Raw genomic sequence first — 13525 nt, forward strand, 5'->3', positions numbered from 1 at the left:
GGAAAATTAGAAGAAAACGAAGAGGAAGAAGTAGAGGAAAATTAGAAGAAAATGAAGAGGAAGAAGAAGAGGAAAATTAGAGGAAAAGGGAGATGAATAAGAAGATGAAAATTAGCGGAAAAGGGAGACGACGAAGAAGAGGAAAATTAGAGGAACAGGGAGGAGAGGAACAGGAGAAAAAGTAGAGGAAAAGGGAGACGAAGAAGAAGAAGAAAATTAGAGGAAAACGGAGGAGAAGAACTAGAGGAAAAGTAGAGGAATAAGGAGCAGAAGAAAATAACAGAAAACAATGAAGAAAGAGGAGATGAAGAAAATACCAGAAAAGAAGAAGAAGAATAAGGAGAAGATGAAAATTAGAAGAAGAACGCGGAGAAGAATAAAGTAACAAAAAATAAGAAGAATAAGGAGACGAAAAAAATTAGACGAAAAGGATGTGAAGCAGAGGAAGAAAAAGAAGGCAGAAATTACGGTAGAGGAAGGAAAAATAAGAGGAACGGACACAAAGAGTTAGAGATGGAGGTTAGTAGAGATATGCATGGATAACAAGAGATTTAGAGAGATGGGAAGCTACGTAGAAAGAGATGGAAACAGATATCGAAGAGAGACAGATATAAATGATAAAAGAGAGTCATTTAGAGTGAGAGATAACTTATAAGAAAGGAGGCAGAGGAAAGTAAGAAATAAGGACTAGACGAAGACGAAGAAGAAGCAAGCCGGTTTAGAAGACTGACCTACTGTAAATGGAGAGGGACCTAAAGCGGTGTGCCACCTTCCTCTTTTACCGTCGTTACGCTGTCAGCCAATCACATTGCAAGGAGCAAGTTAGGAAAAAAATATGGTAGAACAGAAAATGTCATGTAACTCACCGTAGAGCTGTCGTAATCGTCAAGGTCGTCCTCTGAGTCAGACAAGTGCTGCTCTGTGCGGCGGAACCATGCACGGAGCATCATCAATGTCTCTATGCTGTCTGCATCTAGGTGACCTCTGCGGTACGTGGTGATGCCCCGACCAATGGAAAATAGCCGCTCTACTGGTGCACTTGTTGGGCTTACGGCCAGAAATTGGGACGCAATTTTTGTCAAATTCGGGAAGTACCGAGTTCCAACGTCTTTCCACCAGCATAGTGGACTGTCTTCCTCTTCACTGCACGGGATATTTAGGTACTTCTCCAGCTCTTGCCGAGGTGATGCACGTGGGCGTTGAGACTTGCCCAGACGAATATACTGTCGCTTGCTGGACGCGAACTGACTCAGACGGTGTCTTCCAGCTCCCTCATCCTACTCTGAATCACACCCAGTTGTGCTCGTTGTACCCGCACTGTCGAGAAGAATTCCGATGAATGAAAGCACGCCTTCACGAAACGACGGATGCACGACCTCTATCTTCGAGAATGGATCCAGGGTTCCCGCGATCGCCACAGTCTTGTTGGCCCAAATGACATCTGCATATTGCATCAACTTATTATACATTGCAGAGCAGGCGGAGCGCAACGCCTCCCTCCGCTCGTCGTCCAAGGTAGACCCGGCATAAGCCATAGCATGTTCTAGTTGGCCCCTGAGGTCTGAGATCAACGACGTCACGTCAGTGATTGGCAATCTCTTTGCCGAACATATGTAGTCGGAATCCGCAGAAATTGGCCCCAAGATACCGATATATTCCTCTATTAATTCCCAGTCTTCTTGACATAGTGCGTAGTCCTTACATGGTGTGGCAAGAAACCTGACCGCCATATGGTCTAGCACGTCCTTCTTTGCAAGAGCACGCTCTAACATCTTGAATGTGGAGTTCCATCGTGTCGGGCAGTCCACTTTTATCTTGTTCGCGTCATGAAGTTCAAACATCTTGCACATATCTACATATTTCTCCAGCCTCTGTGTGGACCCCTGAATGGCGTTGACGATCGCTCTGACACGTGAGATGGCTACTCCCAAGGGTGCATAAGTCGGTGAACTGAATTTATCACCTTGCGAGTCGATGAGTTCATTCGTCCGCAACGCAGCATATGGCCGAAGATCTCGAACACGTATTGTGCCAACTTCTGGTGCTTCAGGGTTACGTATGATCCTCAGTCCGGATTGGACTACAAGGTTCAGAAAATGTGCTATGCACGGTACATGCCTATCCATAGTGAAATCTGGATTTACGGAACGCAGCTGAGTTACAATCGACGCCATCATAGTTTTGTTGTTAGACGCGTTGTCCGTCGTAATGGCACAGAGCTTCGACTCTATCCCATACTCATATGCAACCTCCACAACGAGTTTCGCCAGGTTTGTGGTGCAATGAGGCCCCCTGATCCGTCGGATTGCAAGTAGTAGATCGCACAGCTTCCAATCGCTGTCGATCCAGTGGGCGGTTAACCCTAGAAAGGAGAGGTTGTTTCCTGACGTCCACGCGTCCATTGTTAGTGAGACGCTATGAATTCCAGCGAACATCTCTACTAACTTTATTCGGACTTCTGTATACATGGCAGTCGCCGTTGCTTTCACCGCATCAGGGCCAGGGACGTCGCCAACCGACTGTGTCCCGTAGTACCATAATCTTCTGAATGACTTCTTCTTCACAAGTCGCCACGGAAGATCATTGTCGCAGATGAATCGGACAAACTCTTCCTTCGTGCGCTCCGTGGAGATGCCACATAAGTAAAGCTTCGCTGAAAGGAAGTCATACTCGAACAGCCTCTTCTGATTCTTGTGGACGCCCTTCAGTTGATCGTGAATTTTGCGATGCGCCTTCTCTATATGTCTCCAGAACACGTTCGTGCTGTTATTCTTATTCCGCCTGATAATGACCTTATGATCGGGGTTTTACGCTAGACACAACGTACACTGATACTCGTCCGGGCTGAGTTCTATAAAATGGTCTATAACTTTAGACCGCTTGCGCCTACCACTTCGAGATGACACGTTGTCATCAATCTCCACCACGTCGCACTCCTCAGACTCAGACGTCGTGGCTCCAGCTGTTGACTTCGGAGTGGTAACAGATGTGGATTCCATATCTATAGCATAAACAAGCACACCACATTTATAAACAATACATATTACTTTCGTTTGTTAGATTCTTCAAGCTTAGGTCGAAGACTCCAGATGCGTAATTTGAATTCCTAATCACCAAAAAAAATTACAAAAACTAGATACCACTGAAATTTCACAAACAGATTTTTTCACTTTCTCTTTCTAGAACTAATTGCTACAATTCTATGATTCTTAAGCCTGATCAAAATTTATAACTAAAGTGTTAAAGTTTTTTAAACTGCCTATCATACAAATTTAAATCAACCGACTTGACTTACTTTCTCGCTCTAGATTTTAGTTCCAACTGCGATGACTCTTAATGCCCTATTTAAGCTTGCAATCAAAGTTTAAAAAAGTCGATCACAATAAATACATTTCCAATCACAATAAATACATTTCGAAGCAAGCTATCACAAAAATTGATATAACCAATTTTAAATCCTAATCACAAAAAAATCCTAATCACAATTTTAAATCTAGATTTCAGTGCACTATTTTGAAGAATCTTGATGCCAAATTTTAAATCCTAATCACAATAAAATACTTCTCAACGAAATTTTAAATCCTAATCTTGACTGCGTTGAAGAGAAAAGATTGCATTTTTCAATCACAATGAACTTATCTATGAGAAAAGAATACGTCGTAAAACTGAAATTTTAACATCATGTGATAAATTTCATGGAAAGGGAAATTAGAGTGAGTAAAAACTTCTAAATTCGTGATCAGGGTCCCGAAAAAGGGACCTGAAGAATAAAATTACACGAATTCAGAATTCATGGCCCTTGATGAATGCATGATGCATGGCGAGCGCGACAGTTTCTATCCAATATTAGATGAAATTAATGTCAAACCGGGAAGTTCCCACGGGTGAAAACTAAAATGGATGATGGAGACATTTGTGTGTAAGTAAGCAGATGGCAAATGAACCAACTTAGGTATGAATTGCAAGAAACCAGATATAGATGGATATGGGTGGGGGTTCCTAGAATACTAGGTAATCAAACAAAGATAACAATGACAGTGATGGTAATTATAAATGGAGCGGCAACAATAGTGGTACAACAGTGGTGCACTAGATGTTCTCTTTGATGAGACCCCTGTCAATCCCAGGCTTCTGATACTAAGTGTAAACATAAAAAATGAAGGTATAGATTTAAGGAATTCCAAACCTTTAAATATTTATACATGTACATAGAGAGAGTGTGAGATAAGAATCTACAGAATGGTAAACATAATATATACATATACGTTGAGAGACAGAGTGAGAGATAAGAGTCCAGCTCACATTTTTCAGGAAGGAATTGTGCTTTTTTTTGCATGCAAACAATTAGGTGCACCAAAAAAACTAATAAAAATAATATTTATAAATAATCTAAATTTACTATAAGGTCATTCATGTGCTTTCTCATGTTGGGGATTTGTATCATGTTGTCACTAGTCTTCTTTATATTTATTTTCTCTCTCCGATGATATTTTTTCTGCATAATTCTCACCTGTGAGAAACCTTACCCCTGTTACATCCATGTAATGCATGATCTGTTATGCCTATTGATGTTTCGCAAAGCAGAGAGACCCGCCATTCGCCGATGCGATATTGCGATTTCACAGTCTAGGGCAGGGCCGGCAAGCGCGAGCCATATTCAACTATTCAAGTATTTTTCGATTTAATTTCGTCCCATGGGACGAAATTTCGTCCGACGACCCTGGGACGGATCAAAACATCGTCCCAGGGTATGCGGGACGGGATGATCCGGACGAGCTATCGTCCCGTCCTTCGTCCCGGGGGACTCACAGGACAGTCACGAGGACGAAGCTCGTCTCGTCCTCGTCCACCGTCCTCGTCCGGGACGATCCGGAAGTACATGTATAGGCCATTGTTTCAAGAAACAGTTAGGCAAGTTCATTTCAAGAATTGAGTTATCTTTCTCTTCTTGGAGTACTTGCCCCAACCCTAGCCTCCCTATCTCTACCTCCGTCGCCATCACCGTCACTGCTGCCGTCGCCACCTCGCGCCACTGGGTATCTTCTGCTCCTTCTCGCCATCGCCGCTCACCTAGGACAGCCCTAGGCTGCCCGCCCAGGGCCGCCCAAGGCCGCCCCAGGACAGCCCAAGGCCGCTCGCCCCAGGCCACCCAAGGCCACCCAAGGGCAGCCCAAGGCCGCCTCAGGCCGCCCAACGCCGCCCGCCCCAGGCCGCCCACCCCAGGCCGCCCAGGGCCACCCCAGGCCGCCCAAGGCCGCCCCAGGGCAGCCCAAGGCCACCCACCCCAGGCTGCCAAAGGCCCCCCAAGCCGCCCAAGGCCACCCGCCCCAGGCCGCCCAAGGCTACCCGCCCCAGGACAGTCCATGGCTGCCCCAAGCCGCCCAATGCCGCCCCACGCTGCCCACCCAGGGCCACCCAAGGCCGCCCCAGGACAGCTCAAGGCCGCCCGCCCCAGGCCACCCAAGGCCTCCCTAGGGCAGCCCATGGCTGCTCGCCCCAGGCCCGCCCGCGCGTGCCAATCGCGCCAGTGCTCACGCGCACCCGTCCCCATTGGTGTGTGCTTCGCTCCTCCATCACGCTCCACGCCAAGGCCGTTCAACGCCCGGAACGCCCAGATCTATCCTCAAATGGGCCATACAATGCCCGAAACGCCAAGTCTCGTTAGGATCAGAATTACCCGCAACCTCTTCACGCTCCCCAAAGCAGAGGTATTCCTAAACTCTTTGGTGTCGACGTGTTCTTCGTCTAGTGTTCCACGAAGATTCTTCCACTGCCATCAGATTTGATTTGAATTTTCTCCGTCCGTCCACTAAAATTCTTCCTCTCGTGAGATTTCCCACGACGTGAATTCGAGTTTTGGATTTGGTGCTTCGGCATAGTCACGGTGGTTGAAGACAGTACTCCCACCCTTGACGAGGAACGGGGCTGCACCACCAGTATTTCATCTGTTTTAAGTTTTGAATTAGATCGTGTGGATTATGTGGTGTGTTTATTCCATCCATCCAAACTTGTCTTGTATCCTCCACCCGTCGTTGTCCTATCCATCCCCACAATCGTCTTTTCCGCTAGTTGTCGAGCATCATGATTAAATTTGTGAGAATATATTTGTCACTTATAAAATTATTTATTTAAAATTTTAATTGTGGAAATTACATGTTAAATATGATAAGAATGTCTAATTTAGTTAATAATACCCAAAAACTGTGATCGCCAGATTCCAGACAGGATATTTTAGATATGGTTGAGGGTAGCTTAAATTAATATCCCACATCAAATCTAGATTCTGAAAAGTTATTAGCCGTAAAATGCTCTTCTTATTCATCAACATATTACCTGTTACAATAATGTGCTCAGATTCTTATGATGGATGAAAATAACATTTCATCAGACTCTGATTATCGGTGATTTATCAAAAGTTTGATAGTTATCAAAATGTAATCTATTATCAGTCAAGTTCATGTGTTATCAAAAACCAGCTCATCACCTTAAAATTAGCTGAATTTCGATCTGTCATCAGTGATGGCCATAATTAATTCAGACTGTTATCACTGATTACAAATCAAACATCTGATTTTGCTTACAATGCAATGTAATATCTGATGAGATTCTACTAAGTGATCAAAATCAGACAAACAACCCTTTATACATTTTTATAACTTTTTAATAAGACTAAAGCACCTTAAAATTAAAATTTGATGAAAAATAGCGAACAAGCCATCTATATCTGATCCTAATCAGATTTTAAAAAGTTATTATTAATACATTGATCGCCATTTGGCCCACTTATATTTTACCCATTATCAAGAGCTGACAATAATATAATATCAGATTAATGATAACACCCCTGGTCCTTATGAAGTTCCGACCTTTATTTTAAACCATATCCTCTCAACAGCGGCAAGCGACGGTGGCGGCAGTGGAGAAGAGACTAGGGCAACTTATTTAGAAGAAAACTTCTATTCCATATAAAAATCACCAAATAGTTCAGTACAACATTCGCCTTTTAATAGGCCTTGAAGGGAATAGAAAATTTAAATAAGAGTAAACAAATAAAATCTTGTTTTAAATGACACTCAAATCCCTGTTCCAAAGTTTACGATGGCAACGTGTCATGACACGGGATGTCTCATGTGGCAGTGGTGCCACGTCTTGTGAAGGTGCGTGGTTGTGTGTGCCACCACTGATGTTTTATACATCATCCATCTTCAGAGTTTAATTTCGTGGTTATCATATTAAAAAACCTTACAATGATCAGATATAAAAATATGATCAACTAAGATATCAGATAATTTACGGAATCATGGTCATGATTACAATATGTGATTACAAACTGCTTTCACTATTATCAAATTCTAGACATAATATAGAATAATGCTTTTCAGATCATGAACAATCTCCTTCCATGGTCTAACAAGACTTTGAGAACTGATATGTCTAGGGGATCATACTTTGATCGGATTCTCAATTCTTCATTAAATACTATTTATGTTTCTTAACTCATACTTAGGGGGCATACAACTTTGATTCGATGACTATACTGGGTTAGAAGAGGGTGTATTATAAGATGGCGGGTGTGAATCCAAAATACACAACAATATGACCAGATTATGAGTCAAACATGATTTTTTATACATAATATATGATTATAACATAACCCTCTCAGAGGAAGTTATCATAAAGACTAAGAATCATGCTAATAGAAGGCCATCATAATTATTTTGGTAACTTATGAGAATTTAGGTTGGTGGCCGATGCCATTCTGATCAGAATCAAGCATTTGATTTTGAATCCATTGCCAGAATGTGATCACATGCCAATCAAAGTCCAATAATGGGTAAGAAGGCTGACACAAATCCAACCATATTTTTAACACTCGTAACAAAGTGAGTACATAGTATATCAATTCGAAGAACATTATATCATAGGCCACCAACATCATAATGTGATAACATTTTAAACATATTTTATCATTGAGTAAAAATCATTGCAATCACGAGTGTATCAAGCTACTCATAAGCAGTTATGAGTGTATGATTTGAATAAAAATTATATTTATGATATGTTATACATTTCTACAATCTGATCACATTTAGAAGTTAATCTGAACACCTTAAACTTGAATGAGAATCAGATCCTTAATTTGTTTGCAGAATTTAAATCAGACTGGTCAGATTCTAATAACATGCTATAAGGAGGCATATATACAATGGACATATCAATTCTATTCCTTATGACAATCTGATGTGATGATACGGTAGATTGAAATAAAATATATAATATATCATGAATCGTGAGAGTATGATGAATTTTCTATCAGACTTTAATAATAGGTCAAAAGCAAGCGGCGCAAATGGTAGTCATTGTGCTTATATGATTCGGCCGTAGTGGCCACCAACGGGTCCGCGGCACGTCATCAATGCCACTGCGACCAGCGGCCCCCCGTGCAGCCACTACGCACAGCGCTGCCCAAGAAGCCGCCGAGCGGCGCACCTGCTTGCGCGGAACGGTGTCCTTAGTGCGTAGTTCTGCAATTGTGTGCTCAGTTTATGTTTTAGGTTTTGGGGCATTGCCCCAAACCCCACAAGGGGGTGACTCACCCCTTGATCCTGCGCCATCTGACTGTGTAGTTGGATCTGCATCCAACCTGTCAAAGTGCACGTCATTCGCTCTCGCCATCAAACACCTTGAAAACTTTCCATGTCGCCCCATCGCACCATGCTGGTGCTAAAGGTCTACTCTTTAATCTTTGGTGTTCTGCATTATTTCATCCATTGTTTTCTGTTGTGTTTTTTCCATCGCCGTAGACTCAATAGAATATGTGTGCGTCTTCTCATAATCGAATGTTTCATATATTGGATTTGGAGCTTTGTTTTCACTATAGTGGTCGTAAGACAGTCCTCCCACCCTCGACCAAGTAAAGGGGCTGCACCATCGAGATTTTCTCCAACTTTAAATGTTCAAAGCCCATCATGTTAATTTGTGGTCTGTTTTATCCACCCTTAGTTGAGTTACCCATCCTACTCGTGTCAGTCCTAGTCATCCTGCATCAGTCAGATTCATATTATAATATAATTTTGTATGGACCAAGATTCCATTTCCATTCTATATAACCTACTTTCATATTTTAAAAAAATATACGAATAATATGATTACAATATTAACACATGGGATTAACCAGAGATCCAATTCGGACGGAAATTTATGTAATCATGAATTCATATTCTTCTATCAGATCCCAAGAAATGTAAACATCATGTGATCCACTTTGCTCTGACCAGTTATGATAGTCTAGATACATTTAAATGTATTAGGATTTATTATAAATTTCATTCTGATTAAACTTTGAGCTATATCAAATGAAGTTCTGATAAGTGATCCAAATTTGGCCAACATATTAGCATCTAATAAGCATCTTATCAGATGCTTGTGTTGGCTTGCTAATAACAATCTGATCATGATATGTTTTACTTGTTAACATAATCTGATCATAACCTGACCAGATTAAAAGTATGAGTGGTAAATCAGGCATTTATTGATGGATTCAAATAAAGCCCATCATCTAATATAATAAATCAAAAGGATTCCATCGCCTTCTGATCGACCTTATTTTGATCCTTTCTCATAATTGTCATCCTATTTCAATTAGATGTTGATTATGAGAAATGGATAAGTTGTGTGATTCTGAGAACGAGCTTATGATTTATCTAACTTACCTAATTTTCATCATTACTAAATAACTGGGGATAGTGTTCGCCAGTCCCGATGCCGGTACCGGATACTGGTATCGGGACGGATGCTGAACCGGATACCGGAATTGAATTTTCTGGTATCCGTTTTTTTCGATATCCGGTATCCGGATATCGGTATCCAATATCGGTTGCTGCAGTGCCGATATCCGATACCGGCATCCGTCTCTCGTCTCAGGGGGACAGATGACGGTATTGGATATTGGATGCAGATATCGATTTTTGATATCCGTATCGAATTTAATAAGACATAAGTTATGTCTTATGAAATGTCCCTCGATTTTATTTTCAAAGGTTTGATTCCAAAGGGAGTGGGTAACGGCGAGGGGGCAACGTCGGCGGGCAGAGTAGGCAGACAGCGGGGAGTGGACGCCGGTGTCAGCCGACGATGGCACCGGCGGAATCAGCGGACAGCAGAGTCGCAGGTACGTTATTCTAATTTTTGTAATTTTGGTCTCCAATTCTCTCTTCTCATTCTCCAATTTCCACTCTCCACTCTCCAATTCTCCTCCGCCCCTTTCTTCTCTCTCGACCGTAGTCTCCAATTCTTCTTCATTCTCTAATTTTGTTGAATTTCAACGTCTCGAATTTTGTCAGCATTGTTGAGAATCCTCATCCCCATCGTTGCTGGTTGTCATCCACATTGTGTATGATTGAGACTAATATTTGAATAATCCACCTCTCAGGGGGACAGATTTTATTTTCAAAGCTTTCTCTCTCTAAACTACTAATATTTGAATAATCCAACTGTATATTGGTTACAGAGCAAATTTAAATAATTTTCTCTACATTTCGAAATTGATCAGGGTTCATCACAATGTGCAAAAAAATCTTTTTCCTTGGCAATTTTGGATTGCTTGCTCTCTCTAAACTTTTTATCTTGGATAATCTATCCGTACATTAATTATGCAGCAAATGTAAATAACTTTCTCCACATTTCGAGATTGATCATGGTTCATCCCAGGTTTTTAAAACATACATTTCCTTGGCAATTACATAGCTTTCTCTCTCTAAATTCTTTATCTTGAATAATCTTCCTGTACATTGATCACGGAGCAAATTTGAATAACTTCTCGAGATTGATCAGGGTTCATCACAATTTGTAAAAAAATTACATTTCCCTGGCAATTTAGATAGCTTTATCTCTCTCTACACTATTCATCTTGGATGATCTTCCTGTACATGGATTAGACAAATTTAAAAATGCATTTGAGATTGATCATGGTTCTTCACAGTTTTTAAAAATACATTTCCTTGGCAGTTACATAGCTTTCTCTCTCTAAATTCTTTATCTTGAATAATCTTCCTGTACATTGATCAAGGAGCAAATTTGAATAACTTCTCGAGATTGATCAGGGTTCATCACAATTTGTAAAAAAATTATATTTCCCTGGAAATTTAGATAGCTTTATCTCTCTCTACACTATTCATCTTGGATGATCTTCCTGTACATGGATTACGGAGCAAATTAAAAAATGCATTTCGAGATTGATCATGGTTCTTCACAGTTTTTTTAAAAATACATTTCCTTGGCAGTTACATAGCTTTCTCTCTCTAAATTCTTTATCTTGAATAATCTTCCTGTACATTGATCAAGGAGCAAATTTGAATAACTTCTCGAGATTGATCAGGGTTCATCATAATTTGTAAAAAAATTACATTTCCCTGGCAATTTAGATAGCTTTATCTCTCTCTACACTATTCATCTTGGATGATCTTCCTGTACATGGATTACGGAGCAAATTTAAAAATGCATTTCGAGATTGATCATGGTTCTTCACAGTTTTTTTAAAAATACATTTCCTTGGCAGTTACATAGTTTTCTCTCTCTAAATTCTTTATCTTGAATAATCTTCCTGTACATTGATCACGGAGAAAATTTGAATAACTTCTCGAGATTGATCAGGGTTCATCACAATTTGTAAAAATTACATTTCCCTGGCAATTTAGATAGCTTTATCTCTCTCTACACTATTCATCTTGGATGATCTTCCTGTACATGGATTACGGAGCAAATTTAAAAATGCATTTCGAGATTGATCATGGTTCTTCACAGTTTTTTTAAAAATACATTTCCTTGGCAGTTACATAGCTTTCTCTCTCTAAATTCTTTATCTTGAATAATCTTCCTGTACATTGATCACGGAGCAAATTTGAATAACTTCTCGAGATTGATCAGGGTTCATCACAATTTGTAAAAAAATTACATTTCCCTGGCAATTTAGATAGCTTTATCTCTCTCTACACTATTCATCTTGGATGATCTTCCTGTACATGGATTACGGAGCAAATTTAAAAATGCATTTCGAGATTGATCATGGTTCTTCACAGTTTTTTTAAAAATACATTTCCTTGGCAGTTACATAGCTTTCTCTCTCTAAATTCTTTATCTTGAATAATCTTCCTGTACATTGATCACGGAGCAAATTTGAATAACTTCTCGAGATTGATCAGGGTTCATCACAATTTGTAAAAAAATTACATTTCCCTGGAAATTTAGATAGCTTTATCTCTCTCTACACTATTCATCTTGGATGATCTTCCTGTACATGGATTACGGAGCAAATTTAAAAATGCATTTCGAGATTGATCATGGTTCTTCACAGTTTTTTTAAAAATATATTTCCTTGGCAGTTACATAGCTTTCTCTCTCTAAATTCTTTATCTTGAATAATCTTCCTGTACATTGATCAAGGAGCAAATTTGAATAACTTCTCGAGATTGATCAGGGTTCATCACAATTTGTAAAAAAATTATATTTCCCTGGAAATTTAGATAGCTTTATCTCTCTCTACACTATTCATCTTGGATGATCTTCCTGTACATGGATTACAGACAAATTTAAAAATGCATTTGAGATTGATCATGGTTCTTCACAGTTTTTTTAAAAATACATTTCCTTGGCAGTTACATAGCTTTCTCTCTCTAAATTCTTTATCTTGAATAATCTTCCTGTACATTGATCACGGAGCAAATTTGAATAACTTCTCGAGATTGATCAGGGGTCATCACAATTTGTAAAAAAATTACATTTCCCTGGCAATTTAGATAGCTTTATCTCTCTCTACACTATTCATCTTGGATGATCTTCCTGTACATGGATTACGGAGCAAATTTAAAAATGCATTTCGAGATTGATCATGGTTCTTCACAGTTTTTTTAAAAATACATTTCCTTGGCAGTTACATAGCTTTCTCTCTCTAAATTCTTTATCTTGAATAATCTTCCTGTACATTGATCACGGAGAAAATTTGAATAACTTCTCGAGATTGATCAGGGTTCATCACAATTTGTAAAAAAATTACATTTCCCTGGCAATTTAGATAGCTTTATCTCTCTCTACACTATTCATCTTGGATGATCTTCCTGTACATGGATTACGGACCAAATTTAAAAATGCATTTCGAGATTGATCATAGTTCTTCACAGTTTTTTTAAAAATACATTTCCTTGGCAGTTACATAGCTTTCTCTCTCTAAATTCTTTATCTTGAATAATCTTCCTGTACATTGATCACGGAGGAAATTTGAATAACTTCTCGAGATTGATCAGGGTTCATCACAATTTGTAAAAAAATTACATTTCCCTGGCAATTTAGATAGCTTTATCTCTCTCTACACTATTCATCTTGGATGATCTTCCTGTACATGGATTACGGAGCAAATTTAAAAATGCATTTCGAGATTGATCATGGTTCTTCACAGTTTTTTTAAAAATACATTTCCTTGGCAGTTACATAGCTTTCTCTCTCTAAATTCTTTATCTTGAATAATCTTCCT

General features: G+C 39.8%; 1 protein-coding gene across 1 annotated transcript; it reads right to left on the reverse strand.

The window, feature by feature from the left end:
* Nucleotides 1-1277: 1277 nt before the first annotated feature.
* On the reverse strand, nt 1278-5060 carry LOC144708312 (putative transcriptional regulator tpeD). Its single transcript, XM_078581556.1, has 3 exons — nt 4988-5060; nt 2836-3001; nt 1278-2781 (listed from the first exon to the last, which is right to left on the reverse strand). Exons 1-3 carry the CDS (start codon nt 5058-5060, stop codon nt 1278-1280), a joined length of 1743 nt encoding a protein of 580 aa, XP_078437682.1.
* Between the last annotated feature and the right edge of the window lie 8465 nt (nt 5061-13525).

The sequence above is a fragment of the Wolffia australiana genome, chromosome 10 (genome assembly GCF_029677425.1).
Source record: "Wolffia australiana isolate 7733 chromosome 10, ASM2967742v1".
NCBI lineage: Eukaryota > Viridiplantae > Streptophyta > Magnoliopsida > Alismatales > Araceae > Wolffia > Wolffia australiana.